The following is a 26,171-nucleotide window of genomic DNA, read 5'->3' as shown; positions in this document are numbered from 1 at the left end:
AATAGTTATTAAGTCCAACGTCTGTAACAGTTAATGTTCCTATAATATTTAAATTAAAAAGAAGTCCTTCAAAAGTAAACCGCAAATGACACAAAACATGATTAAATATTTGTTATAAAATGCTATATATGGTTTCAACAAAGCGTGAAGCAGCAATGAATGTGGTCCAAATTAATTTATACCAGGTGAAAATGCAGCTAAATTACAAGATCCTGCCAAGTGATCATCTGTGTGTGATGGAGGCTAGTCTGACTGGTTTTCATTGTGTTGATCTGTCTCTTTAAATTATTCCTCGACCAAGAAGAGACCACAGAGTTAAGTTTCACTTTCGTCTGAGGTGCTGGTGGTGTAACGCAGACTGACGGTGCAGTGTGTCCTCCTCTCTCTGTGACACCGACATGTCTCATAATGACTCAGGTGAGAGCTGCTGTACAGTCTGAGTCCACATGTTGTAAAGTAGTGTTATCATTACGGGGAGGTGATTAGGTTACCAGCATGGTGGCATTCATAACGTGAGCGTGTGGCTCGGGCGGGGTTCACCTGAACGCGTCATCAGTCCGTCGCAGGGAAGAAGACCAACACAACAACACTGACATTAACACACTGCGGGCAATTTAGAGTCATAAATCAACCTTTACAAGATATGTGTTGTAAACTCAGCGAGGAAATTGAGCCCAGAATCGTTTTGCTGCGAGCCAGGCTGCAGTGATAAGTAACTAACTAGTCTACCGCCCTGAACAGCCTATTCATGTGTCACCTTGTTGTATTTGGTGGACAGCAATGTACTAGTACTGCTACTGCTACCTACTGCTGGAATTAAATAATATACATTACATTGTATATGGTGGTTGACATGGTGTTGATATGGTGTTTATGTACATGTACATGATTGTGTCAACAACCTGTTGTTGTCGTCGTCCTACACAGAGTTTCTCTCAACACAAGAGGAGGAGCTGAGGATCGTCATCGTGGGGATGGATGGGGCTGGGAAGAGCAGCAGTGGAAACACCATCCTGGGACGAAGGTGCTTTATTTTGGAGTCAGTGCCGCACTGCTCCGAGCGCAGTGCTGTGTTGAATGGACAACACATTTCTGTCATTAAAACCCCATACGAGTTTATGGGACGTCCATATGGAAGACTGATGGACCAGTGTGTCCATTTATCTGCTCCTGGACCACATGTCTTCTTGGTGGTCACCAGACTGGGCAGATTGAATGAGGATGAAAAGCAGATGATGGAGGACATGAAAGAAAGGTTCAGTCCAGATGTGGACAGATACTGTATGGTTCTCTTCACCAGTGGAGACCAACTAGAAGACACGATGGAGGAGCTCCTGGACCGAAGCCCAGACCAGCGAGACCTCGTGGCCTGGTGTAACGGCCGGTACCACGTCTTCAACAACAAGCTGAAGGATCAGTCTCAGGTCACCGAGCTGCTCCACAAGGCCAGGAACATGGTCCAGGAGAACGGAGGACGACACTACACCAACAAGAAGCTCCAGGAAGAAACAAGGAAAATCGAAGAGGGGAAACGACAAAGAGGAGCTATGGTGCCCAGAAGAAAAGCGTGGTGATCAGAGGCCTGAATGCTGCTGTAACATTATATAGAGAGTTTAGCTGTGATGGGTTTAAGCTTCAGTCTGCAACTGGTTGAACAACATGTACATGTTAATGTAAACAAGGTCTGAAATAAAATGAGAATCAACAAAATCTGAAGTGCCTTCATGTTTTAAAGGGGACATATTATGGAAATATCACTTTCTGAAGGCTCTTTAACATATATTTGGGTGTTTGGTTTGCCATTCGGCCCCCAAAATGTGAGAATTGACTAAAAAATCTGTGATTTTCATTGACTGAAGCAGAACAGACATGACTTTAAGAACCTGGGAACTAGTTTAATTTGTGGAAAAGGGGCAGAATATGTCTCTGATGAAGCTGATGTCACTGGTTGAAGCAGAGACCTGTTGGTAGTTGTCTGTACATCAGCGTCACACTGACATCCAGTGGCCGGTTTTAATTTCAGAGTAAAAATCATTCTTAAGATTACATCATAACTACAAACATCTACCTTTATTTTGAAGGAGCTTTTAACAAAAATATCTACTTTTATTTTGAAGGAGCTTTAATACAAACATCTACCTTTATTCTGAAGGAGCTTAATACAAACATCTACCTTTATTTTGAAGGAGCTTTAACACAAACATCTACCTTTATTTTGAAGGAGCTTTAACACAAACATCTCCCTTTATTTTGAAGGAGCTTTAATACAAACATCTACCTTTATTTTGAAGGAGCTTTAACACAAACATCTACCTTTATTTTGAAGGAGCTTTGACACAAGCATCTACCTTTATTTTGAAGGGGCTTTAACACAAACATCTACCTTTATTTTGAAGGAGCTTTAACAGAAACATCTACCTTTATACTGTATGGAGCTTTAACAGAAACATCTACCTTTTTACTGTATGGAGCTTTAAAGGGATATTCCGGTGTAATACCCAGGGGGCAAAGCAAAAAAACGGACACGGAGCGTTGTAAAAGGTTTGACACCAGAAATTATATCTAGGACCTTCAAGGATTAAAACCTGGGTGGACAACCCGGTCAACTAGCTGCTGGAAAGCTACAGGGGCCAAGACCCCTTTCTGGGGTCATTTTGCTGGCGAAATGATGTAAATGCAAATATTTAGGTACTACAATGGCATAAATAGTCATACAACTATAACATTTGGCAGAGAGTATCTTGACACATAGGGGGAGGCATGAAAAAAAGATTCTGGGGTTTGTTGCAACTCGATTTTAAGATATCACATTCAACATCCCAAAAAAGACCAAAAAAAGTACTGTTCACCTGACAAATTCTCATGAAAATTATGATTTTTCACCACTTTATGGAGAATATCTATGCCTAACATGTATATAGAAAATTTCCTTAATTCATAAGCTTCCATTTGAGTCCAAGATAGCCTTTCTATCTCAAAAGCCCCACTTGCTGTGGCCAACGGTCTTCTCTATCTATCTGTTCACTTTGGGGAGACCAGAAATAGAATGGTTTCTGATCAGGCCAGTTAACACGAGTTTTTCACAATAGGTGTTGCATTGTTTGGAGACAGCCTGTAGCTTTCCAGTAGCTAGTAGAAAGGCTATCTTGGACTCAAATGGAAGCTTATGAATTAAGGAAATTTTCTATATACATGTTAAGCATAGATATTCTCCATAAAGTGCTGAAAAATAATAATTTTCATGAGAATTTGTCAGGCGAACAGTACTTTTTTTGGTCTTTTTTGGGATGTTGAGGGTGATATCTTAGAATCGAGTTGCGACAAACCCCAGAATCTTTTTTTCATGCCTCCCCCTATGTGTCAAGATACTCTCTGCCAAATGTTATAGTTGTATGACTATTTATGCCATTGTAGTACCTAAATATTTGCATTTACATCATTTCGCCAGCAAAATGACCCAAGAAAGGGGTTTTGGACCCCTGTAGCTTTCAAGCAGCTAGTTGACCGGGTTGTCCACCCAGGTTTTAATCCTTGAAGGTCCTAGATATCATTTCTGGTGTCAAACCTTTTACAACGCTCCGTGTCCGTTTTTCAAAAAACTGGGATTTTGCCCCCTGGGTATAAGTTTAACCCATGGTCCAACACACCATAACACCGAGTTAGACCCCCCCCCGAGAGATGAAGTCTGCTAACCGCTAGCTTCTCTAGTTGAAGCAACTTTAGCAATGACCGCACCATAACAAACAGCACAGTATACGGATCCACTATCAATCCATCAAAAAGCCCCTTAAAGCCACAAATAATGCTCAGAACAACACCAAACGTCATCAACAGTACAAACAGGGTCCCATCCCATAATACGAGGCATCAAACATCTGTTAGCTTAGCCTGGTTTCTATTGAAAAGAGACGAAAACAACTCACCCACTCTACTCCAGTGATACGCTATGCAGCAACTTTCCGCGTCCAGCATAGAGTCCAGCACTGACAACACACGTCCGAGTCCGACTGGTAGCACAAAAATCTGGTTTCAGCGGCCACCGACAGGCCCTGACCACACTGACGACTTCACCAGCATTTAGACTCCACCGGCTCTCTCCCTCTTTCACTTTACTCCTCCATTTCCTTCAGCTTGTCTTCAGTAAACTCGGTCTCAAACTGATAGTTGGCACCCATTGAAATGAAACCAGTCGTCGTTGTTCTCAAACTGCATAAACTCAGCCGTGTTGGCCGCAAATAGCACAAAAAAACACGATTAAATAAATAAATGAAAAATTCTGTATGGTTTCAACAAAGTGTGAAGCAGCAATGAATGTGGTCCAAATTAATTTGTACCAGGTGAATATAGGCTACATCCTTTATACATCATTTTGTATAAAAAATATATTTTTCAAGATATTTGAGTACAAACACTTTCCTGAATCTTTTTTTATGTCCAGATATTTAATAATACAGTTGTCATTTTTTATCCTTCATAAGCAATCGGAAATGGCACATTTCGAACTGTGTGTAATGTAGCCTGACTGGTTTTCATTGTGTTCACCTGTATCTTCCGATTCTTCTTTGACCAATAAGAGACCAAAGAGTTAGTTTCACTTTAGTCTGAGGTGCTGGTGGTGAAACGCAGACTGACGGTGCAGTCAGTCAGAGACTTTGTTCTTCAGCTTCTTCACCTCCGCTGCTGTTTGTCCTCCTCTCTCTGTGACGCCGACATGCCTCATAATAACTCAGGTAAGAGCTGCTGTACTGTCTGAGTCCATGTCATTATGGGGTGGGGTGGCATAGAAGCCGAACAACACACTCACATTCACACACTGCGGACAATTTGTTGGATATTTGTTGGGACACTCGGAGATTAAATCGAACACAGAATCTTTTTTGCTGCGAGGCGACAGTGATAAGAAACGAAAAAACAGAGATACCTGTCAGGCAGGTTTTTCCTGACAGCAAACTTTACCTGAGACTCCGCCCTCTTTGTTTTTGTTTTGTGACGTCACGCCATTCCATTGTTATGTTCTCATGGCGACAAAGAACGACTTCTTGGGTCGTTTAATGAATGTTCGGTCATGGCGGGAACACCCTGATGAAGGAGCTCGATAAAAACACAACAAAAAAAATTGTTAATGTTTCTCAACTGATTTCAATGAATTGTTTTTAAAGACAGAAACTAAGCAGGATCTCTTGTTGATGACAGATAAGACTACACAGATATACACATGGTAACATGGTAGATGATAAATAACGTTATCCACCGCTCCATGGATTGATTTCTCACCGGCTTCGTTGTTGGAAACAGATGCACATGGAGGAGAGGAGGGTTAGAGACACAGAGGAAAGGTCCCCTTTAAATGTTATGATAACTGATGATCTATAGGCTACTTCAAGTTAAGACATTTGTTGTACGATGTTATTACTTCTAGGCCTGTTTGTAATTGTTTAAGCTGCAGTCATCAGTGTTACGTTAGATGAACAGAATCACCTTACAGTTGTATTTAATTAAATTAAATATTATTTCTAGTTGAACACAATGGTAATACTGCAATAACCTATGTTAACAGCCTATTCATGTGTCACCTTATTATACTTGGTGGACAGCAATGCACAATATAGCCTACTGCTGGACAATATAATATACATTACATTGTATATTATGGTATGATAAGGTCCTACTGTATATGGTGGTTGACATCCAATGCAGTGTTTATGTACATGTACATGACTGTGTCAACAACCTGTTGTTGTTGTCGTCCTACACAGAGTTTCTCTCAACACAAGAGGAGGAGCTGAGGATCGTGATCGTGGGGAGACGTGGGACTGGGAAGAGCAGCAGTGGAAACACCATCTTGGGAAAAGAGTGGTTTTATAGGACAATGTTTAGGTTGTCATTGCTGCACTGCTCCAAGGACAGTGCTGTGGTAGATGGACAACACATTTCTGTCATTGACACCCCATACACGTTTATGAGGTGTCCATATGGAAGACTGATGGACCAGTGTGTCGGTTTATCTGCTCCTGGACCACATGTCTTCTTGGTGGTCACCAGACTGGACAGATTCACTGAAGAGGAAAAGCAGATGATGCAGGACATGAAAGAAATGTTCAGTCCAGATGTGGACAGATACTGCATGGTTCTCTTCACCGGTGGAGACCAACTAGAAGACACGATGGAGGAGTTCCTGGACCGAAGCCCAGACCGTCGAGACCTCGTGGCCCGGTGTAACGGCCGGTACCACGTCTTCGACAACACGCTGAAGGGGAAGGATCAGTCTCAGGTCACTGAGCTGCTCCACAAGGCCAAGAACATCGTCCAGGAGAACGGAGGAGGATACTACACCATCGAGATGTTCAAGGAAGTGATGAGGAAAATAGAGGAACAACTCCAGAGGAAAATGGAAGAGGAGGAACAACGGAGGCAGGCAGAGGAGGAAGAGGAGAAACAACTGAGGCAAACAAAGAAGGAAAAGGAGCGTGGTGGTCAGAGGGCTGAATGCTCCTGTAACATTATATAGAGAATGAGTTGAAGCTTCAGTCTGCAACCGGTTGAACAACATGTTCACTTTACACACTACATGTTAATGTAAACAAGGTCTGAAATAAAATGAGAATCTTTTTACCATCAAAGTGTCAGATATCACTGATTGAAGCAGAGTCCTGTTGGTAGTTGTGTCACACTGACATCTAGTGGCCGGTTTAGAGTAAAAGTTATAGAATCAAGCTTTAACACAAACATCTGCCTTTATTTTGAAAGAGCTTTAACAGCAGAAATATCTCCCCTTATTTTGAAAGCTTTAACACAAATATCTACCTTTATTTTGTAGGAGCTTTAACAAAAAACATCTGCCTTTATTTTGAAGGAGCTTTAATACAAACATCTACCTTTATTTTGAAGGAGCTTTAATACAAACATCTACCTTTATTTTTAAAGAGCTTTAACAGCAGAAATAACTACCTTTATTTTGAAGGAGCTTTAATACAAACATCTACCTTTATTTTGAAGGAGCTTTAACACAAACATCTACCTTTATTTTGAAGGAGCTTTAACACAAACATCTACCTTTATTCTGAAGGAGCTTTAACACAAACATCTACCTTTATTTTGAAGGAGCTTTAACACAAACATCTACCTTTATTTTGAAGGAGCTTTGACACAAGTATCTCCCTTTATTTTGAAAGCTTTAACACAAATATCTACCTTTATTTTGAAGGAGCTTTAACACAAACATCTCCCTTTATTTTGAAGGAGCTTTAAGACAAACATCTACCTTTATTTTGAAGGAGCTTTAAGACAAACATCTACCTTTATTTTGAAGGAGCTTTGACACAAACATCTACCTTTATTTTGAAGGAGTACTTTCAAAATAAAGGCATTATTTAACCGATCGTGCGTTCGCAGGTTTGGCGTGAAGCTAAAGAAACGACACCGACGCAGCCCAGTAGTTTGTCAATAGGACATTTTATTTCATACGTCTGTTGTCTTTATTCAAATTACAGTAATATACTTGCTGAGATGACCACCGGCTGCAGCCTGGACAGCTAAAACTGACAGCTGTACTACTTGAAGCAAACTTTTTTTTTTCTTTTTTTTATTACCGTTTTTTTTTTTTGTCCTCCTTTGTTTTTTAAAATTAATCTTGCAACAGAAAAAAAGCACATACTGTATATGCCATGAGATGTGATGAGTGGTGGTGGAGGTGGAGGTGGTGGAGATGTCAGGTAGGTCGGGTTATAGTGCTGGTCTAAAAAAAAAAAAAAAAAAAAAAAAAACAGAAACAAAAAAAGAAAAAAGAAGAAAACCAACCAGAAAAAACAAAAAACGAGAAAGAAAAAACAGAAGAACAAAAAGAAGAAAACCTTGCACGTTGTACATGTTGTAAAAGGATCAGAATATGGCACATTTGGTCCACGTTGGTAGTTTTATTATCTCGTTTTCAAACATGTAATAAACAAAAAGAAAAGGAAAAAGAAAAGAAAGAAAGGAAACAGATCATCATAGTTGTACGTGTCGTTTGTTTTTTCCCCAGAAGCACAGCATTAATTAATGACAGCATATTGAAACACGACTGTAGAGGGGGCCGCTCTTGCTCTTTGTTATTAAAATCTTGGATTCATCATCAGCCAATCGTTTGTTTCTATTTCTCCCTGGTACAGTAATCATCATCATCATCATCTTCATCATTATTAATAATATCTTCTTTCCATCCAAAATGAAGAAGGAGTGGGTGGGGCGAGGGTGAGGGGGCGGAGCTTCGTGGATGATTGACAGGGGATGGCGGCGGCGACGGCTTTGGGACATTCACAGGAAGTAGTCGGGAGTGCGTCTGGTCACGTGGGGCTCGCCGCGGCGGGGGGCGGGGTCAAACTGAAGGCTGAGGAGGAGGAGGAGAAGAAGAGAGTGTTAATGACATCATCATCATCATCGTCGTCGTCGTAGCAACACGTCGTAGTTTGTACTTTTGCTTCCAGTGTTACTAGAAAAAAGAAAGCATTTCCAGCAGGAAATGCGTGTGAATGCTGAAAGCAGCTGAACGCCATCGCTAAAGAAATGCTGAATGAGCTGAAGAAATCATTGATACAAGAAAGAAAGAAAGAAAGAAAGAAAGGAAGAAAGAAAGAAAGGGAGGGAAGGAAGGAAAGAAAAGATAGAAAGAAAAGGAGGGAAGGAAGGAAAGAAGAGATAGAATGAAAGGGGGGAGGAAGGAAAGAAGAGATAAAATTAAAAGGGGGGAGGAAGGAAAGAAAAGATAGAAAGAAAAGGAGGGAAGGAAGGAAAGAAGAGATAGAATGAAAGGGGGAGGAAGGAAAGAAGAGATGGAATGAAGGGGGAGGAAGGAAAGAAAAGATAGAAAGGGAGGGAAGGAGGGAAAGAAGAGATAGAAAGAAAGGGGGGGAGGAAGGAAAGAAGAGATAGAATAAAAGGGGGGAAGGGAGGAGGAGGAAAAGAGAAAGAGGGTGTTAATGACATCATTGTCGTCGTCATAGCAACACGTCGTAGTTTGTACTTTTGCTTCCAGTGTTTTATTTTTTAAGCTCAGAAGCACGACAGCTACATCGAAACACTTGCAAGTAAAGAAAAACACTATAAACACATGTAGAGCTGCAACAATTCATCGATTAATTGAACAATAATTGATTATTAAATTAATTGTCAATTATTTTGATCATCTAATAATCGGTTTAAGTCGTTTTTTTAAAGAAAAAAAGTCCAAATTCTCTGATTCTAGCTTCTTAAATGTGAATATTTCTGATTTCTTTGTTCCTTTATGACAATAAACTGAGTCTCTCTTTGGTTTGTGGACATTTGAGGACGTGGTTTGATATTTTTCAACATTTTTAATCATTTTATTGACCAAAAACTAATCGATTAATCGTTTAAATAATCCATAGATTAATCGATAATGAAAATAATCGTTAGTTGCAGCCCTACACACATGTAAATTCACATAAATACAACAAAAAGCCAGGGGAAACGAAAAGAAAGAAGCATAAATAACCAGGAATGCCGGCAACTCCAAGATTCACCTCTACGCTGATGACACCATCCTGTACTCAGAGGGCCCTTCTCTCCACTCTGCTGCGGCCACTCTACAACACAGTCTCACTTCTGTTGAACAGCACTTCCATAGCCTTCATCTTCTCCTCAACACCAAAAAAACCAAATGCATCATCTTTAACCGTAAACACACTCCCACCCCTGTCCCAAAAATCCTCTGTGCCGACGGCTCTGAACTAGAGTTTGTCTCCAGTTACAAATACCTTGGCCTCTGGTTGGATTCATCACTCTCCTTCACCACCCACATCAAACACCTTCAGTCCAAAGTCAAAGCTCGTCTGAGCTTCCTTTACCGGAATAAGACCTCCTTCACCCGTGCAGCCAAACATACACTCGTCAAAATGACCATCCTGCCCATCTTCGATTACGGTGACTCCATATACAGAACGGCATCTCACTCCACTCTCAGCAAACTGGACCCACTCCACCACTCCGCCATCCGTTTTGCCACTGGGGCTCCATTCACCACTCACCACTGCGACCTCTATAACCTGGTAGACTGGACTTCTCTTCACACCAGACGGCTGCATCACTGGTTTCTGCTCATTTACAAAACCATTCTCGGCATCACACCTCTCTACCTCTCTTCCCTTCTGCACCTCTCTCACCCTGCCCGCAATCTAAGGTCCAGTGCATTCATCAACCTCTCCATCCCCAAAGTCCGCACCGTCTTTGGACGCAGTGCCTTCCGGTTCGCTGCAGCCTTTGACTGGAACACCTTACAAAATACCCTTAAACTTTCTGTCCTCACGTCTCTCTCTGTTTTCAAACAAAATTTACTACAAATCACAGTCGACTCCTGCACTTGCTAACAGGCTTCTTGTCATGCCCCATTGATTAATTACATTGTATTGTATTGTATTTTATTGATTATATTGATATATTGTATGTAGCCTACTGTATTGTATAGAATTTTTCTGTGTAATTTATTAACCTTGTTTCACTTTTAGCACTCCCCTCCCCCTTCCCCCTCAGGCTGCACTTGAAAATAAGAATTTTGTTCTTAAATTGCTTGCCTGGTTAAATAAAGGTTAAAAAAAAAATAAAATAAATACAACTAGAAAAAAGAAAGCATTTCCAGCAGGAAATGCGTGTGAATGCTGAAAGCAGCTGAACGCCATCGCTGAAGCAACGCTGAATGAGCTGAAGAAATCGTTGAAACAAGAAAGAAAGAAAGGGAGGGAGGGAAGGAAGGAAAGAAAAGATAGAAAGAAAGGGGGGAAGGAAGGAAAGAAAAGACAGAAAGGGAGGGAAGGAAGGAAAGAAGGAAAGAAAAGACAGAAAGAAAGGGAGGAAAGGAAGGAAAAAAAGACAGAAAGAAAGAGAGGGAAGGAAGGAAAGAAAAGACAGAAAGAAAGGGGAGGGAAGGAAGGAAAGAAACAACAGAAAGAAAGGGAAGGAAGGAAAGAAAAGACAGAAAGAAAGGGAGGGAAGGAAGGAAGGAAAGAAAAAACTGAAAGAAAGGGAGGGAAGGAAAGAAAGAAAGAAAGAAAGAAAGAAAGAAAGGGAGGGAAGGAGAGGAGAGGAGGAAAGAGGAGAGGAGAGGAGGAAAGGAAAGGAGATGAGAGGAGAGGATAAAAGAGAGGAGATGAGCGGGAAAGGAAAGGAAAAAAGGAAATGGAAGGAAAGGAGAGGAGAAAAGAGGGGAGAGGAGAGGAAAATGAAAGGAAAGGTAAAAAGGAAATGGAAGGAAAGGAGAGAAGAGGAGAGGAAAGGAAATGGAATCAAAGGATATAAGGAAAATTAAAGAAAAGGGGAAAAAAGGGAGGGAAGGAAAGAAAAGACAAAGAAAGAAAAAATAGAACAGAAAGAAAGAAAGACGGAGGGAAAGAAAGAAAAATAAAAAACAGGGAAAGAAAGAAAAACAAACACTGCCAGAGATATCCATCATATAGTTCCTTTTCATAGCTTTCTTGTTTCTGTACTTACAAAGAGTATTTCAGAGTGTCGTCCAGTTCCATGATGGCCGCCTGGTTTCCACAGCGGTAGCAGTAGTTTGGAGCACTGAAGATGGTCACCACGTTCTTGTCGTGGCCCCAGTTGTAGCCCTGAGGGAACAACGCAAAACAAACGCACCTTAGATTCAGACTCAAGTTACCTTTAGAATCAATAAATAAAACTTATCGACTGACTGGACGAATCCCTGACCCTATCCACATGTTTCTGAACTTCAACAAACGGAAACCGGTCTCCAGAATAGGGATGTCACAATTACTTGTTTTCACAATTAATCGCGGTATTAAACGCCACAATTATTTAATCGTATAGATTCCTAAATACCGTTACTTTCACAAAAATTTGATGTTGGAACCTTATCAGCAGATGTGCACAAAAATAAAGGTAAATGCACAGATACTGGTCCATTTAACTAACGTAACATTGAATTGGTAGGAATTTAAATGTAAGCGTCTCATTTTTAATTAAAAAAAAAAAGCTAAACAAAACAAAAAACGATTAAAATAAATGCAAACATTTGGTATAGATGATAATTCATGACCTGTCCTGAATATTTCAAACATTTCCCCTGGGGGATTAAGAATTGGTCCTATATTAATAGATACTTGAAATATTTTGTGTAAACAATGAGTAATGTAATTATATTTTGACTATATTTGATTTTACACATCCATAGTGTTGTGAAATTAATTAATTAATGCAGAATAATCGTAATAATCGCAATACCGTGATTATTTTTCTGGCAATAATCGTATCAAGAAAATGTATAATCGTGACGTCCCTACTCCAGAAACATCTGGATAAACCGTCTGGTGTGAAGTCTTGAGTTGTGACGTCACTGTGACCTCGACCTTTGACCTTTGGCCTCCTGAACCTCAGACCAGTTCGAGTGTCGAGGTCCAACTGAACGATACAGATCCAGGAAACACAGGAGGAGGAGGAGGAGGAGGAGGAGGAGGAAGAGGCCTCACATCCTCATTACTCCAGGTTGCCATGGAGACACGGGGATCCTTTTTATAGGATGTCTCAGTTCAAACTGACTGAAAAAACACTGAAACACTGAGACCAGAGCAAACTGGGTCTAGAAGAACCAGTTCCTTTTCCACTGTGACGAGTTCAGTCAGAGCTTCTTCGCCTCCCGTTGCTGCTGCTACGGCAACAAACCGACCTGGACGTTAAAACCTGCTCCGACCCGCGGGTGTCGAACAGTGATCAGTGATAACTCTCAGCCTAAACTGACTGCTGGAAAAAGAAAAGAAAAGAGGAAGTCGTCTTCGTTGTAATCTCAGCGACCGGCGACTACGTTTTAACGGCGAGATGTTGTGATACGACACCGCGTCCTGACACACAGCGAGCGAAACAAAATCTCATCCGAAGGTGTCCTGAAATGCAGCGTGACGATTTTCTATTGGTTCAGAATCCAAACCAATCAAATTATCGAGGGACGTAAACTAACAAACAAACTGGTGCTATTTTTTTTAGATTCCTGACATTTCCTAGTTGCCGTTTTTCACATCGTGGAGTATTTTTTTTAATCTCATTTCTCTCATATTCTCCTCTCTCTGCTAACTGGCTGGTCAAGAGGAAGCAGCGTGGAGAAGTGTTTAGGGGCGGCACACCGCCACGAAATGTCGTCCAGATAGAGACAGAGTGATGTCGCTCGCGGCGTGTCAGGACAGGCTGATTGGAAAGTAACGCATAAATCACTTTTCCTCGCTCCCATCTCTGTCAGGATGCGGTGTGAGCGTTAGCTGCTGTTAGCCAGCGCCTGTAGCTCAGCGACTTAGCTTTAACTGTGCGTTCTAGGGCTGACCCGATTATCATATTTTGATAATCGCAGCTTTGCGGACATAAAATCGATTTTAATCGAAGCTTCGACGGCTGGGGGGGTGTGCGATCGTAAAGTCTGACGGGGGTGGGGGGGTGGGTAAGTAATGGCAAACAGACACTGCATGTCTCCAAAATCAGGCAGGTTCCCAGGATGCCAAGTCGCCTACTCATTTTAATGTAACAATTGCCGATGAGAACCGGTGTCAAACAGGAAAAAAGGAAGAAAAAAAACAATCAATCACGGACTTCATGATCGATTACCATGGCAACGAACGAAGCTTCGAAGCGTCGATTTTTTTGGGTCAGCCCTGGTGCGTTCACACCAAAAGCGACCGGAGCGATGGCCGCGATCAGCTGTCATTCATTTTCAATGTACACTGGCGACAAGGAGCGATTGAACTTGATGCAAATGAGCAGCGGCGCGACCATGGCGACAGCCAATTGCGGACTGGGATTCTCACAGCGGGATAAATTGAGAGAGCCTGATTGGACACATCTGCAGCACAGCTTGCAAGTCCCGCCCCTTTGGTCGCTTAGTGCAAGGGCTGGCAAGAGACGCGAAAGGAGCGACCGGAGCGACTACAGGCGATTTAATCGCTTTTGATGTGAATGCACAGTAACTGTGTTTACATCGATTACACAGCAGAAAAACAAACTTAATACGGCATCCATAACGTCTCTGTATCTTCACGCTGGTCCTGTTGCTCAGGTAACCCCGCCGCCAAGACCTGGAAGAACCGGTTCCTAGTTCTAGACCAGGAGTTAGTGCTGGTCTGGGACCAGTTTTAAGAACAAGGAGCCGGTACTAAGTCAGACTCTGGCTCTGAACCAGCTGGGTGGAAAAGGGGCCAGTGATCCCCAGTCTAATCCCCAAGACAGACCATAATATACGCCCAGATGTGGTCTCTGATCAGCAGACTATACAGGGGACCAGAAAATAACTTTTCCCTGACCTATGAAGGACTAGCCTCGTAAACCAGCCACTCCCGGAAATGCATTTCATTTCATTTCTCAGAGAGTCTGGCCTCATCCCCCCTGTAAGCGTTTGGAGTGGGTGGGAGTAGTAGCAAAGAAGGTTTAATATCTTTGGTAGTAGCGTTGACAGACAACCCCATTCAGCCAATCAGCAAGTTGGTGTAGTGACGGGGCGTTGCACCAGTCGGTCCCTGATTGGCCAACAGCGGTGACGCTGATTGGCTCGGCCTTCTGAGGGTTTCAGGCCAAACGCTTACAGCGGGGATGAGGCCAGACTCTCCCTCGGAATGAAATGAAATGCATTTCCGGGAGCGGCTGCTTTACGAGGCTAACGAAGGGCGAGACTTCGCCACTAATGGCGGCTCGCCAGTCTGATGTCAGTGCGGAGGCTGGAGACGCAGGTTAGCGCCAGGTGGAAACGTGGAGAATCTGAATCTAAACTTCACGTCCTGGTCGTTCTCAAGTCGTCTGACGTCACAGCTCAACTACTTCCTGTGTTTCATGTTTGCGTGTGTGTGATGTGATGTGTGTGCGTTACCTCCATGACCAGCTGATGGGCGCGGGACACCAGGGTGAGGCCGTTGGCGTGGTTGAAGGTTTCGGAGATGTCCTGTCCGAAGGTGTAGCCGGCGCCGCGGGGGGAGATGCCCCACCCACCGCGGTCGTCAGGGTCCGACCACAGCAGGTCGCACATCGGGCCCTGAGCGGAAAACACACACACACACACAAACAGTCAGCTTCTGTCTCTGTGTGTGTGTGTACGACGAGCCTGGTGTGTGTGTGTGTGTGTGTGTGTGTGTGTGTGTGTGTGTGTGTGTGTGTGTGTGTGTGTGTGTGTGTGTGTGTGTGTGTGTGTGTGTGTGTGTGTGTGTGTGTGTGTACCTCATGTGGGACTTCTTGCAGGCGGTCCAGAGCTCGTATGTGATCCAGAGTGTCTATGGAGGGAGACAAACCTCCGTGGAGACAGAAGATCTGAAACACGAAGAGGAACGAGTTTCAGTTTCAACTCAGACACTCGTTCTATGACTTCATCAAACAGGGTTAAAGGGCAATTCCGGGCAAATTCAACTGGGGGCTGTATGTTCCTAACATTTTAGGTCTAACAGAGGGAATCTGAAGGTTTTCAGTTTAATGTCTCCTGTTTTGCGGTAGTTGTGTCTGTTGCCCGCATCGCCACGGCAGCAATGAATGGGAGCGGATTGAAGTTACATCCCTCAAAGCCACAGACAGCGTCAGACGGCGACTCAAACATGCACCCAGAAGTTTATTTTACTTGAAGCAAGTCATGAGTTGATATTCCTGTGTTTATGACACAAACGGGAGCTTCCAACTGCACCTGAACACACAGAGCGTCAACTTGGACTTTGAATTAGATCTAGTTTTACAAACACGTCGGCTTGACAGAGTTGTTTTAGAGGGAAATTCATGCAAAACCGCTGATGCGTGTTGCCTTCAGGGACAGTTTTTCATCAACAGTCTCTGTATTTCCCTCTAAAACAACTCTGTCTGGTAACGTTGTGTTATTATCTCATAGCGTGGTGAATGTGCAGGTCACAACTTGTCCACCAGAGCGTTGTGGAGTTGTTGGATTGTGTATTTGATGAGTTTGATGAGGGAAACCAAGAAATCCCATGATTTTAAATTGATAAAAAATAGCTTGCAGCGACAATTAAAGGTAACGAACCTACTGCTGTGACTATAGGGATTATGGCAATGGGAACAATTTGCCTAAATGTTGAACTATCCCTTTAACCATCAACTCTTCTTCTCTCAGTCTGTGAACACTAAAGCGACTGACCTGTCCGTCGACCAGCGCGGTGAGCGGCAGGTAGTCGAACAGGTCTGTGAAGTACTTCCACACGTTGGCGTTGCCGTACTTCCTCAGACACTCGTCGTAGAAGCCGTAGACCTGCGTGATCTGTCGAGACTCGTGGTTCCCTCGCAGGATGGTGATTCGCTCCTGGAATCGAACCTGGAAACAAAACAACAACCAGTTAATGACAAAGAGCCAGAGCTTCTACACCGACCACAGTTTGTTCTTTAGATTTTACTATTTTATTATGTATAGTTGGTTCTTTATATTCTTATACTATATGTTATCGTCACTGTGTGTAATGCTGCTGCACTGTTAGCTAGCTAGCTATCTATCTATCTATCTATCCATCTATTCAACTATCTATCCATCTATCGATCTATCCAACCATCTATCCATCCATCCAACTATCTATCCAACCATCTATCCAACTATCTATCCATCTAACCATCCATCCATCCAACCAACTATCTATCCATCTATCTATCGATCATCCATCCATCCAACCAACTATCTATCCATCTATCCATCTATCCATCTATCGATCGATCGATCCATCCATCCATCCATCCATCCATCCATCCATCCATCCATCCATCTATCAAACAGCTGATCGATGGTTGTTCCATAATCAATTAACATCTTGATTATTGATGATGAAGATGAAGATGTGTCGTTTCCTTTTAACAGTTAGAAACTCAGAGATTTTCAGTTTTACAGTCACATCTAAGAAGCTGGAGCCAGAAAACATTTTAAATTCTGCCAATCGATCGATCAATCAATATGTTTTCATTTTCTGAGTCACAATCAAACCACCGGAACTGCAAAGAATTCTAGATAAAAAATAAAGGTGAGATGTGTTGAAACGCTGACAGGAAGGACGGCGGTCGGTACAAAAACTAAAAGTTTTAGATTTTATGAGCAAAACTGAAGCACTGACTGAACGTTGCTGTGGCGATGACATCACTTCCTGGTTTAACTCACCAAACACTGATCATGTGACTGATTTTACACAGTATTGATTTATTGATTCAAGCTCCTGTTCAGATGCCTGATGCTTCTTTTAGATATTATTGTAGTTATGTATTAGGTGCATGTCAATATAGTAGAATATCATGGAAAAGTTTTATTTGTGTCAGTGATTCAATTAAAAAAAGTGACACCAACACATTATATAGATCCACTATTACACAGGATGAATCACATCAAGTCTTTGTTTTAATAATTATGGCTTCACATCTAATAAAGACCTACAACAGAGTATTAGTGCCACATTGACAAATAAAAATAATCACAAACCGAGAATAAAGTCGTACATTTACAACTTTATTCTCGTAATGTTATGACTTTTTTCTCGTATGAAACGTACGACTTTATTCTCGTAAATTTACGACTTTATTCTCGAAGTCTGTGTTGTTTTTTTCTCAATGTGGCCCTAATACTCCGTCGTAAAGACCTAAAATTCAGTATCTAAAAAAATATTGAATATGACAAAAGACCAATTAAAAAAAACATTTTAATATGGAAAAGCTGTCCTTCTGAAAGGTTTGTCCTTCTACTGCTCTCAATACTTTGAACTACTGGACTATCATAGACTTTTCCATGATATTCTCATTTATTTATTGATCTTTATTCCATGTCCACCATCTTGGCTACAGTTTCCCTCCAGTTCAACAGGAGAAACTCCTGCGTCGGCATCAGAGTCACTCGTGTTTCTACCGACGTGTTTATTATGACGCAGTGAAACTTTAAACTCATCAACAGAGACGAGACGACCACCAACACCACCGCAGCTGCAGCTTCCTGTTCCTCTGTTTTATCACTTCTGTTCTGTTTGAGGAATTAACTAACTAACTAACTAACTAAAAAGGAATTCAGCCGCTGGTCGTTGGTTTGTTATTAACGGTCGACCATCAACACATTCACACAGACACCTGCAGTCAATACAGATCTGAATCAATACAGATGGATGAGCAGGTTTGATCTTCATTCATCGAGGAAGTTAATCCAACACCACGGAAAACTCTCAATGTATAAAACTTACTATTTTATTGAGTTCTGTGTTCATTTGTATCCGTGGAAACAGTTTAAACCCCTGACGTCGATTAAAACCGTTGCTGTTTCGTATTTTAAATCATTTCTGTGTTTTTTGTTGCTCGACTGCCGAAAAATAATAAATGAATAAATAAATAAATCTAATCTTCAACTCAGATATTTCAGTCTCTGTGACACACGAGTGGGAACCACAGGAAACCAGTTTAGACCAGCGGGACAGTGAACGTCTCACATGACTGGAGAGAGAAAAAGTCCCTGAAGGATCCAGAGAATCGTCCTCTGTTCCTCTCTCTCCGTGTTTACACACAAACACACACACCCGGGTTTCATGGGAACTGACAGGACGGCACATCTTCATCATCATCAGAACAAGTCCAATGTTTCCCAGGTTTTACGTCTCCATCACTCGTTTTCACCATTAAAATCCACCGTTAATGAACTAAATACGTCTGTAATGTGTTTCTCCACTAAAGATAAATGAGTTAATACCATAATGTCAATTTACCTAATGTGACTGGTAGGAATTTAAATGTTAGCGTGTCATTTGTAAGAAAAGAAAAACAAGAAATGATTGAAATAAATGTAACGTTTGGTCTAGATGACGGTTAATGTCGGATCAATAATCGGTTTTATATTAACAGATACTTATATACACAATAACCCTGACTTTTATAGACCCACCTCTTCTCACCTTCAGCTTTTACTGTCATTTTGTTAACTTTTATTGTTCATTTATGTTGTTTTCTCACTGTTATTCATATTTGCTGGCACTGAACTGTACTCATGTTGTTTTTAAACGTGCTATATAAATCAAATTTGAGTAATATATCATTTTGTGTATATGAGTAATATCATTATAATTTTGACGATATTAGATTTTACACATTCATAGTGTTGAGATAGTAATTAATCAGGGATGCAAACGGGTCAGGACCAAAAAAGAGAGGAATTTCCCGGGGGGGGGGGGGGGGTGCTCACCATTAACAAATAAGTACATTACAATATCACTGAAAGGCAATTTCCAGTAGTTCAACCCCAACCAAGTATTGAGTGCATATAGATAGACATAGTTTTCCAGAAGGTCAACATTTCTATATTAAAAATGCTTAAAAAAAAAAAAAAACCTTTGCAATATTTCCATTTTGGAGATACTGATTTTTAGGTCTTCACTGAATGTTAGTCATAATTATTACTATTAAAATAAACTGAATAAATAAAGACATGTGATGTTTCATTCAGTGTGTAATGGACATATAGGCCTATATAATGTGTTAGTTTCACTTTAATTGAACACATTGTACATCGCGGAGGTTTATGTCTTTCCACTCAGGGCTTCCTTCACCTCTGAAACGGGGCAGAGCTCCGTGGAAACACCTGCCTGACACAGCAACGTAGGGAACCGTGCATGTCCGCGGCCACAGCTCCACATGCACGGGGGGAAAAACGGCGTCGCCGTCGCACCGACTGCACGCGGATACGCGCCGCTTTAATGAGCGCGGATGTCGCGCGTCAACATTGGAGGTAGCTGTTATCAGTATAATCAGAGACAACCATGAATGAGTTCGCCTCAGTTTCACATGATTGTCACTGTCAGCCTGTTAGAAAAACATTTTACTGACCCCAGCTGAGACCCCCCCCCCTCCCAAAAAAAAAACTCTTCGGATCTGAACGATTCACACAAGTCACCTAATTGGTCATGAAAAAAGCGAGTTTCGCTTTTCGGCGCGCTGTTTGCATCCATGATTAATGCATAATAATCGTGATGATCGTAAAGCCCTGATCATTTCTATGATAACATATACATACGACATATGATAACAATAATCGTACCAAGAAAGAAAAATCCTGACATCCCTAACTGGGGGTGAGGACCCTGAACGCATCGTTACATCAAGGCTGCAGTTTGTTGCAACACGCAAAAACTGAACAAACCTCAGTGTGTGTTTATAATAGTAAGTAATATCAATAGATTATAGACAGAACTCCAGCTGTTGGCGGCGGTCTGACATGGCGTTATCGTTGGCGATGGCGACGTGTACCTTTAGCGTGACGAGCAGCGTGACCGTCTCCACGGAGTAGTAGCCTCTGTCGACGTAGTCTCCCATGAACAGGTAGTTGGTGTCCGGGGACTTCCCTCCGATCTTAAACAGCTCCATCAGGTCGTGGAACTGACCGTGGACGTCGCCGCACACCGTCACCGGGCATCGAACCTGCGGAGGGAGGAGGGGGGACAGACGGGTCAGGTCGAGTCAATCACCGTTAAATCTGGACTTTTTAGATTTTATTATGAGTCGACTCTTTAAATAAAGTTGGTTCTTCACAGTTAATGTGAGACAAATGTTTGAGAAAGTAAAAAATGTAATTTTATGCAACTGCAGAATGTAAATGTTTGTTTTTGTTTTATTACCATGTTTATAACCGTACTTATTTTTCTTGTACTGTCCCTTTATGTTGAGCTGTTCATTTTTCTTAAGCCAATAAAAAAAAGCACTTAACCAGAAGTTATAAAACAGACTTTTAGAACAAATCTTCTGCTCAGAAAAGATGAAAATCCTCTCCAATGGTTCTGTTGTTACTGTTTAATACAATTAATCGCACAATTATCTATTATTACATTAATAGTCAGCTATTTTAATAATCTAATAATCAGTTTGAGTAGTAAATTCTCTGATTTCAGCTTCTTCAATGTGAATATTTCTGGTTTCTTTGAGTCTCGACAGAACAAGACATTAGAGGACGATGTCGTCTGGTGGTTTGGGAAACATTAATTGATATTTTTTAACATTTAATTGGCCAAACAATTAATCGATTAATCGTTTAAATAATCCACAGATTAATCGATACTCAAAATAATGGTGTTGCAGCTCTAGTTCAGGTTGAAAACATTTACAAATAACTGAATCTTCCGTCCCGCTGAGAGCTGCAGCAGCTTAGACGGGGCTCAAACAGGCGATCGTGGGCTTTTACATGAAGTTGAACAGAAACTAGAAACAGACTCGACTTCGACCTCTAACGGAGACTTCACGGTGTTTAACCAACGACTGAAGCCTGGACAGGTGCGTTAAGCCCCGCCCACCACGCAGGTTACGGAGAGTTTTACATTAAAACTTTATTTCACTCTTCACACAAACACACAGACCTTAACATGATGCATTTAGGGGACGTCTGTAAATCACAGCGCCACAAAACAACCAGGTTAAACTGACTGAGTCTCTGATCTTTTAATCTGTGAAACAACGCGTTTGTTTGGTTTTTCTACGTTAATTAGTAATAAACTATTTCTCTCCTTGGACCGACTCGGGTGGGAACTGTTTCTACAAAGTGTTTGTGTTGTTTAAAACCAGATTCTGTTCATTTTTTCCCCTTTAGAAACATCATCAACGTCCATTATTAATTATTATAGTCAGAGTTTCAGTCCAGCTGAAGCATCTGTTGTTCAGGACGTTAACGCGACTTCTTGCACAAAAACCATTTATCATCTTTTCTATTTTCTTTATTATTTTAATTCTAGTTCTTTTCCAGCAGCTCGATGTTTCACCAGCTCGGTGTCGCTGCTTCTCTGCTGGTTGTTGGTCTGGTTGTTTGGGGTTTTGGGGCATTTTTCCTTTACATTTTGCAAATTATTCCTTTAAAACAATTGAAGTTGGTTGATACGAGTGAAGATATTTAACATCACTAGTTTGCTCTCCACACTTAACTCGCCCAATTATATAATAAGTAGAGCTGCTGTCTACGTATTATATAACAGGGCTGGGTTTAAAAAATCTATGTTCTGATTCATATCATATTCATTTGAACGATCGATATTGATTCATAAAATCGATCTTTTAATGTACGTTTGCTGTTGCACTGTTAGACTTCTGGAGTGGGTTGTGTTAAATAAATAAATATATATATAAATGTGCATCGACGTCAATTTAATGTAAACATGAATAGTTTTCCTTCCATCTTGGAACAATTTGCAACATTAGTTTTGTGAAAATCTCTTTCGTAACCAAGCCAACTGAAATATTGATACTGAATCAGAATCAAATATTACATTTTATAACTTATTATGGTATATATTGAGTTAACGTAGGGAGAAGAGGTGGGATTGAATAAGCTCCAGCTTCTTCCTACTCCTTTTGAACATAGATGTGGTAAGTTTTGTTCTTGTTTTATGTTGCTTTGTCGTCTTGTGTCTTTTATTCTGTGTTCAAATAAAGGTTCATTCATTCAAAACGATTCAGTAAATCAGTAGCAACACACAGATCTGTTACATAACACACTAATAATTACATGTATATTGACCGACGTGCGTCTTCAGACTCAAAGTGTTTGATTGTTGCCGATCAGAGAATTAGTCTTCACATGGACATTAAATGAACCGTCAGTCATCCAGGTTTCGTCTTCATTTAGTTTCTATCTATCGTCTAAATTCCCTTCGTACGAGACTGAAAACAACGAACGGTCCCAGAGAAAACTCACCTCCTGAACGTTCGACTCCTTGGTCAGAATCTCCTTGGCCTGGAGGAAAAACACACACACACACACACACACAGAGACACACAGGTTAAAATAAAACTCTTCACAGACACACACACAGCAACTCATGTCAGACGCGTCCACGTTTAGCCGAGCGCCGCGTTATTTAGAGACGTGGAGTCGCTGTGACCTCACAGGACACCGTAGTGGTGGAAATGAGTGTAAACTACTGAACTGAACTGCATCGGCCTCTTTAACAACTCTTTGATATCTTTTATGGTTTAAGTTGTTTTTGTGTTGCCGATATATATTTATCTGGCATTATTCTTCTTAGTATTTCTATTAAAATGTATGAAGCAGCTGACTATCTATAAATATATCTATCTATCTGTGAGAGTTAATGCTCATCATGCCCCAGGGTCAGATTACTTATATTACTATATTATTATTATTCATCCAGGTCAGAGCTCCACAACCAAACAAGATGTGATCAAATATCCAACTTCTCTGATTCCTACACAGGATCAAACTGTGAAAATCAAAAACGTAACAGAACTAAAACCATCGGGTGATCGATCAATTACAGAGGGAAAAAACCAGCACAGATGTGGATGCACCGATCGATCCATCGATCCATCGCCTCAGATTTGAAACGATGACACGGATGCTACAGATTTAATTCTGTGTTTGTGTGTAAAAACTGAACATGTTTCTGTGTAGAAGACGATTCAGAGACTTTAATCACAACTAACAGATGAATAAAACAGAGTGACGGGTCTGTGCAGCTTCACAGGCTCATGAGACCTGGATACAAGCGATTGATCGATCGATTGCTCTTAATTCACATTAAAAAAGACGATTACATGGAATACAACATTAAAACAGTGCAGCTGCTTTTTAAAGCTGGAAGCGACATGTTTAAACATCTTATTCTAATATTCTTTTTTTTTACAGTAGCACCTTAAAAGATTAGCTCATTATTTTAATCATTTATCAAAGCAGCTGATTATTTCAACAAACTGAATAATTAAGTGGTTGTTTCAGCTCAGTTTGAGGCCCTGCAGCTCTGTGGAGCTCACATGAGCTGCTACCGGTTGTGATCCACTTTAATATTACTGAGTTACATTCCTTCTTTACCCAGTATCTGTAAAAATAAAAATAAAAAAACACTTCACATTTTTTAGTCTTTGCTTCTTTAATTCTGGCAAAAAAAACCCAGAGGACTTCAATTATCCCAGGAGAGGGATCAACAGCCTGCAGCTTCCCGGCCCTGCCATCAAAACCTTTATTATACTAGATTGTGTTATGACAATAATAAATAATAAAAGGTCGATGATGCATAAGAAGAAGGAGGAAGGAGAAAAAAAGCCACCTAACGAGTTGTTTGATGGTGCAACAACCCGGAGGTGACGCCTGAAAACCAGAGAGGCTCATTGACAGGTTTATGCAATAATAATAATCTGTCTGATCAATAAAACACAGGGCGCGGTGCGAGGAGAGCACACGGTGTATAGATCCATCCACACACACACGTAACATCGAAATAAGAGGGATAAAATGCACCATTACAGCATAAACCGAGCGCTTGTTAATGAAAGGGCAGTAAAAAAAAAAATGGTCGCCGTCTATTTGCTGGTTATGATGTAATGAAAAAAAAAAGAGATGCCAGTTCCTCCTCGGCCTGTTGAGTTCTTCCGACACGACGGACGGTGTCGGTGTCGGAAAACACACGGTGCTGGACGGTCGGAACCGCAGAAAAAACACCACACATTACAGATAGGCAAAGCAGCATCGATGCCTGGTTGAAAACGGGGGGTAAAAATAAAGAAAATAGCCGCCTTGTTGCCCCCAGTTCGTTCGTTCTCCGCTGCTGCTGCGCTCCAAATCCAGGAATTAGTCGGCGCCGCTTTCGCAATCTACGGTAGTTAACTAGGCCACAGCGAGGCCGAGTGACAAAAAAAAAAGGGAGATACAATAATTAAATAAAAACACAAACAAAAAAACACTTCTTACCTTCTCGCAGAGTGTCCGGACTTGGTTTTCCGTTAGCTGCTTGCACTCGTTTAGCTGTTCGATCCATTGGTCTAACTCTTTAGTGAAGGATTTGTCTTCCATGACAACAGCCGTTATAGCCGCGTTAGCTGCGTTAGCCGCGTTAGCACCGTTAGCTCGTCGTCGTCGTGTTCGCTAGGTTAAAAACCCCGATCTAGTCCCGCCAAACCGGGTTGGAAAATCTAACCGATAACGCCTAAAAAAAAAATTAACGAATCCCTCACTCAACCTCTATCATGATAAATAATAACCGATGTTTTATCGACTTTTAAAAAAAAATCTGTTTGGTTTTTTTTTTTTTAAAGGGGGCCGGGGGGAGTAGGTAGGTAAGTAGGAGAAAAAAAGAGGTTTGAAAGTCCCAGATGATGCGGCAGACAGAGAGCGGAGACCGGACCGTGTAGCTGCAGGAGCGGCAGCGAGCCCACGGAGCTAAAAGAGCTAGCTGCAATAACATCCGGGAACTTCAGCAGCGGCGGCGGCGGAGGCGGCGGCGCGCACAGGCGGCGAGGACGCGCACAGTCAGTCAGTCAGTCGACGACACCACCCAGCGGACACAGGCTGAACTGCAACATGACATGAGGGTGTGTGTGTGTGTGTGTGTGTGTGTGTGTGTGTGTGTGTGTGTGTGTGTGTGTGTGTGTGTGTGTGTGTGTGTGTGTGTGTGTGTGTGTGTGTGTGTGTGTGTGTGTGTGTGTGTGTGAGGCAGCAGTGGTAAACATAAAGGTCGTGTCAGCAGGAGAGGACGTAGCGTACATAAAAAAAATCATATAGACCAGAGCGGCATCTCTATGCAAATGAGAATGACTGATGCATCCTGGGTAATTTAGGGGCAGCGCCCGGCATTTTCACATTGCACTCAGTGGCTTTTTGTGTTTTGATGGAGCGTAGACTAACTAACAATCAATCTGAATGTTTTATTTTGTGTTTCTTTTGTAGCACTATGTCTCATAATTATTTTGACACCCTCTTTGAAACCCACCGTTCACGCTATCTTGAAAAATTACAATGAATGAATCTAGCGGTATGCTCCTTTAGCCTCCCACAGTGATCAATGACTCCACACAGCGGCCAGAAATGTCTGACCCAGACATCAACACGTATTTGGTGGAATCACCGGGGAGGTTTTGGCTCAGTGTTGTCTGTAAACAGCCTGTTAATAGACAACTTTTTGTTAGTTTGTCAAGCCAGTTAGGCTGAACTTTTCAATGGAGGGATGCCGGGCGCTGCCCCTAAATTACCCAGAATGCATCAGTCATTCTCATTTGCATAAAAAAGCCGCCCTGGTCTATACACTAATCAAAAGTATTTAAAGGGACAACGAGGAGTTTCTCCATCGGCAGAACGAAAAATTCTGTGACAATAAAAAAGTCTCATATTAAAGCAAAAGTAAGCGGAATGTTTGTGTTAGTATAAGTCTTAAATAGTTGTATCTTCCAACAGCAATCACTTACATAGAGTGTTTGGTCTGAAACACGGG

The 26,171-nt window shown here is 41.6% G+C and overlaps 3 protein-coding genes across 3 annotated transcripts; 2 read left to right on the top strand and 1 right to left on the bottom strand.

Annotated features, from left to right (window-relative positions):
- Nucleotides 1-398: 398 nt before the first annotated feature.
- LOC310991880 (GTPase IMAP family member 4-like) lies at nucleotides 399-1,574 on the top strand (the record flags this gene model as incomplete). Its single annotated transcript, XM_083979811.1, has 2 exons — nucleotides 399-417; nucleotides 928-1,574. 2 exons carry the CDS (start codon nucleotides 399-401, stop codon nucleotides 1,572-1,574), a joined length of 666 nt encoding a protein of 221 aa, XP_083835937.1.
- Nucleotides 1,575-4,711: 3,137 nt separating this feature from the next.
- On the top strand, nucleotides 4,712-6,508 carry LOC310991879 (GTPase IMAP family member 1-like; the record flags this gene model as incomplete). The annotated part of the gene is made up of 2 exons (XM_083979810.1): nucleotides 4,712-4,730; nucleotides 5,757-6,508. 2 exons carry the CDS (start codon nucleotides 4,712-4,714, stop codon nucleotides 6,506-6,508), a joined length of 771 nt encoding a protein of 256 aa, XP_083835936.1.
- A 925-nt stretch (nucleotides 6,509-7,433) lies between these two features.
- On the bottom strand, nucleotides 7,434-25,168 carry LOC310991515 (serine/threonine-protein phosphatase 2A catalytic subunit beta isoform). Its single transcript, XM_083979246.1, has 8 exons — nucleotides 24,656-25,168; nucleotides 22,646-22,684; nucleotides 20,218-20,388; nucleotides 16,109-16,282; nucleotides 15,193-15,282; nucleotides 14,849-15,010; nucleotides 11,479-11,597; nucleotides 7,434-8,365 (listed from the first exon to the last, which is right to left on the bottom strand). Exons 1-8 carry the CDS (start codon nucleotides 24,755-24,757, stop codon nucleotides 8,293-8,295), a joined length of 930 nt encoding a protein of 309 aa, XP_083835372.1. The 5' UTR covers nucleotides 24,758-25,168; the 3' UTR covers nucleotides 7,434-8,292.
- Between the last annotated feature and the right edge of the window lie 1,003 nt (nucleotides 25,169-26,171).

The sequence above is a fragment of the Trachurus trachurus genome, assembly GCF_905171665.1.
Source record: "Trachurus trachurus genome assembly, chromosome: 9".
Lineage (NCBI taxonomy): Eukaryota > Metazoa > Chordata > Actinopteri > Carangiformes > Carangidae > Trachurus > Trachurus trachurus.
Note: the sequence above shows the minus strand (reverse complement) of the source record. Positions and strands in the feature narration are given on the sequence as shown.

Excerpts from the sequence above, each read along its gene's own strand:
- LOC310991515 (XM_083979246.1), bottom strand. The coding sequence starts at position 24,757 with ATGGAAGACAAATCCTTCACTAAAGAGTTAGACCAATGGATCGAACAG. Across the intron at positions 22,685-24,655 it reads TCCGGACACTCTGCGAGAAG|GCCAAGGAGATTCTGACCAA; the intron begins GTAAGAAGTGTT and ends TTTTTCCTCCAG. Across the intron at positions 20,389-22,645 it reads AGGAGTCGAACGTTCAGGAG|GTTCGATGCCCGGTGACGGT; the intron begins GTGAGTTTTCTC and ends CTCCCTCCGCAG.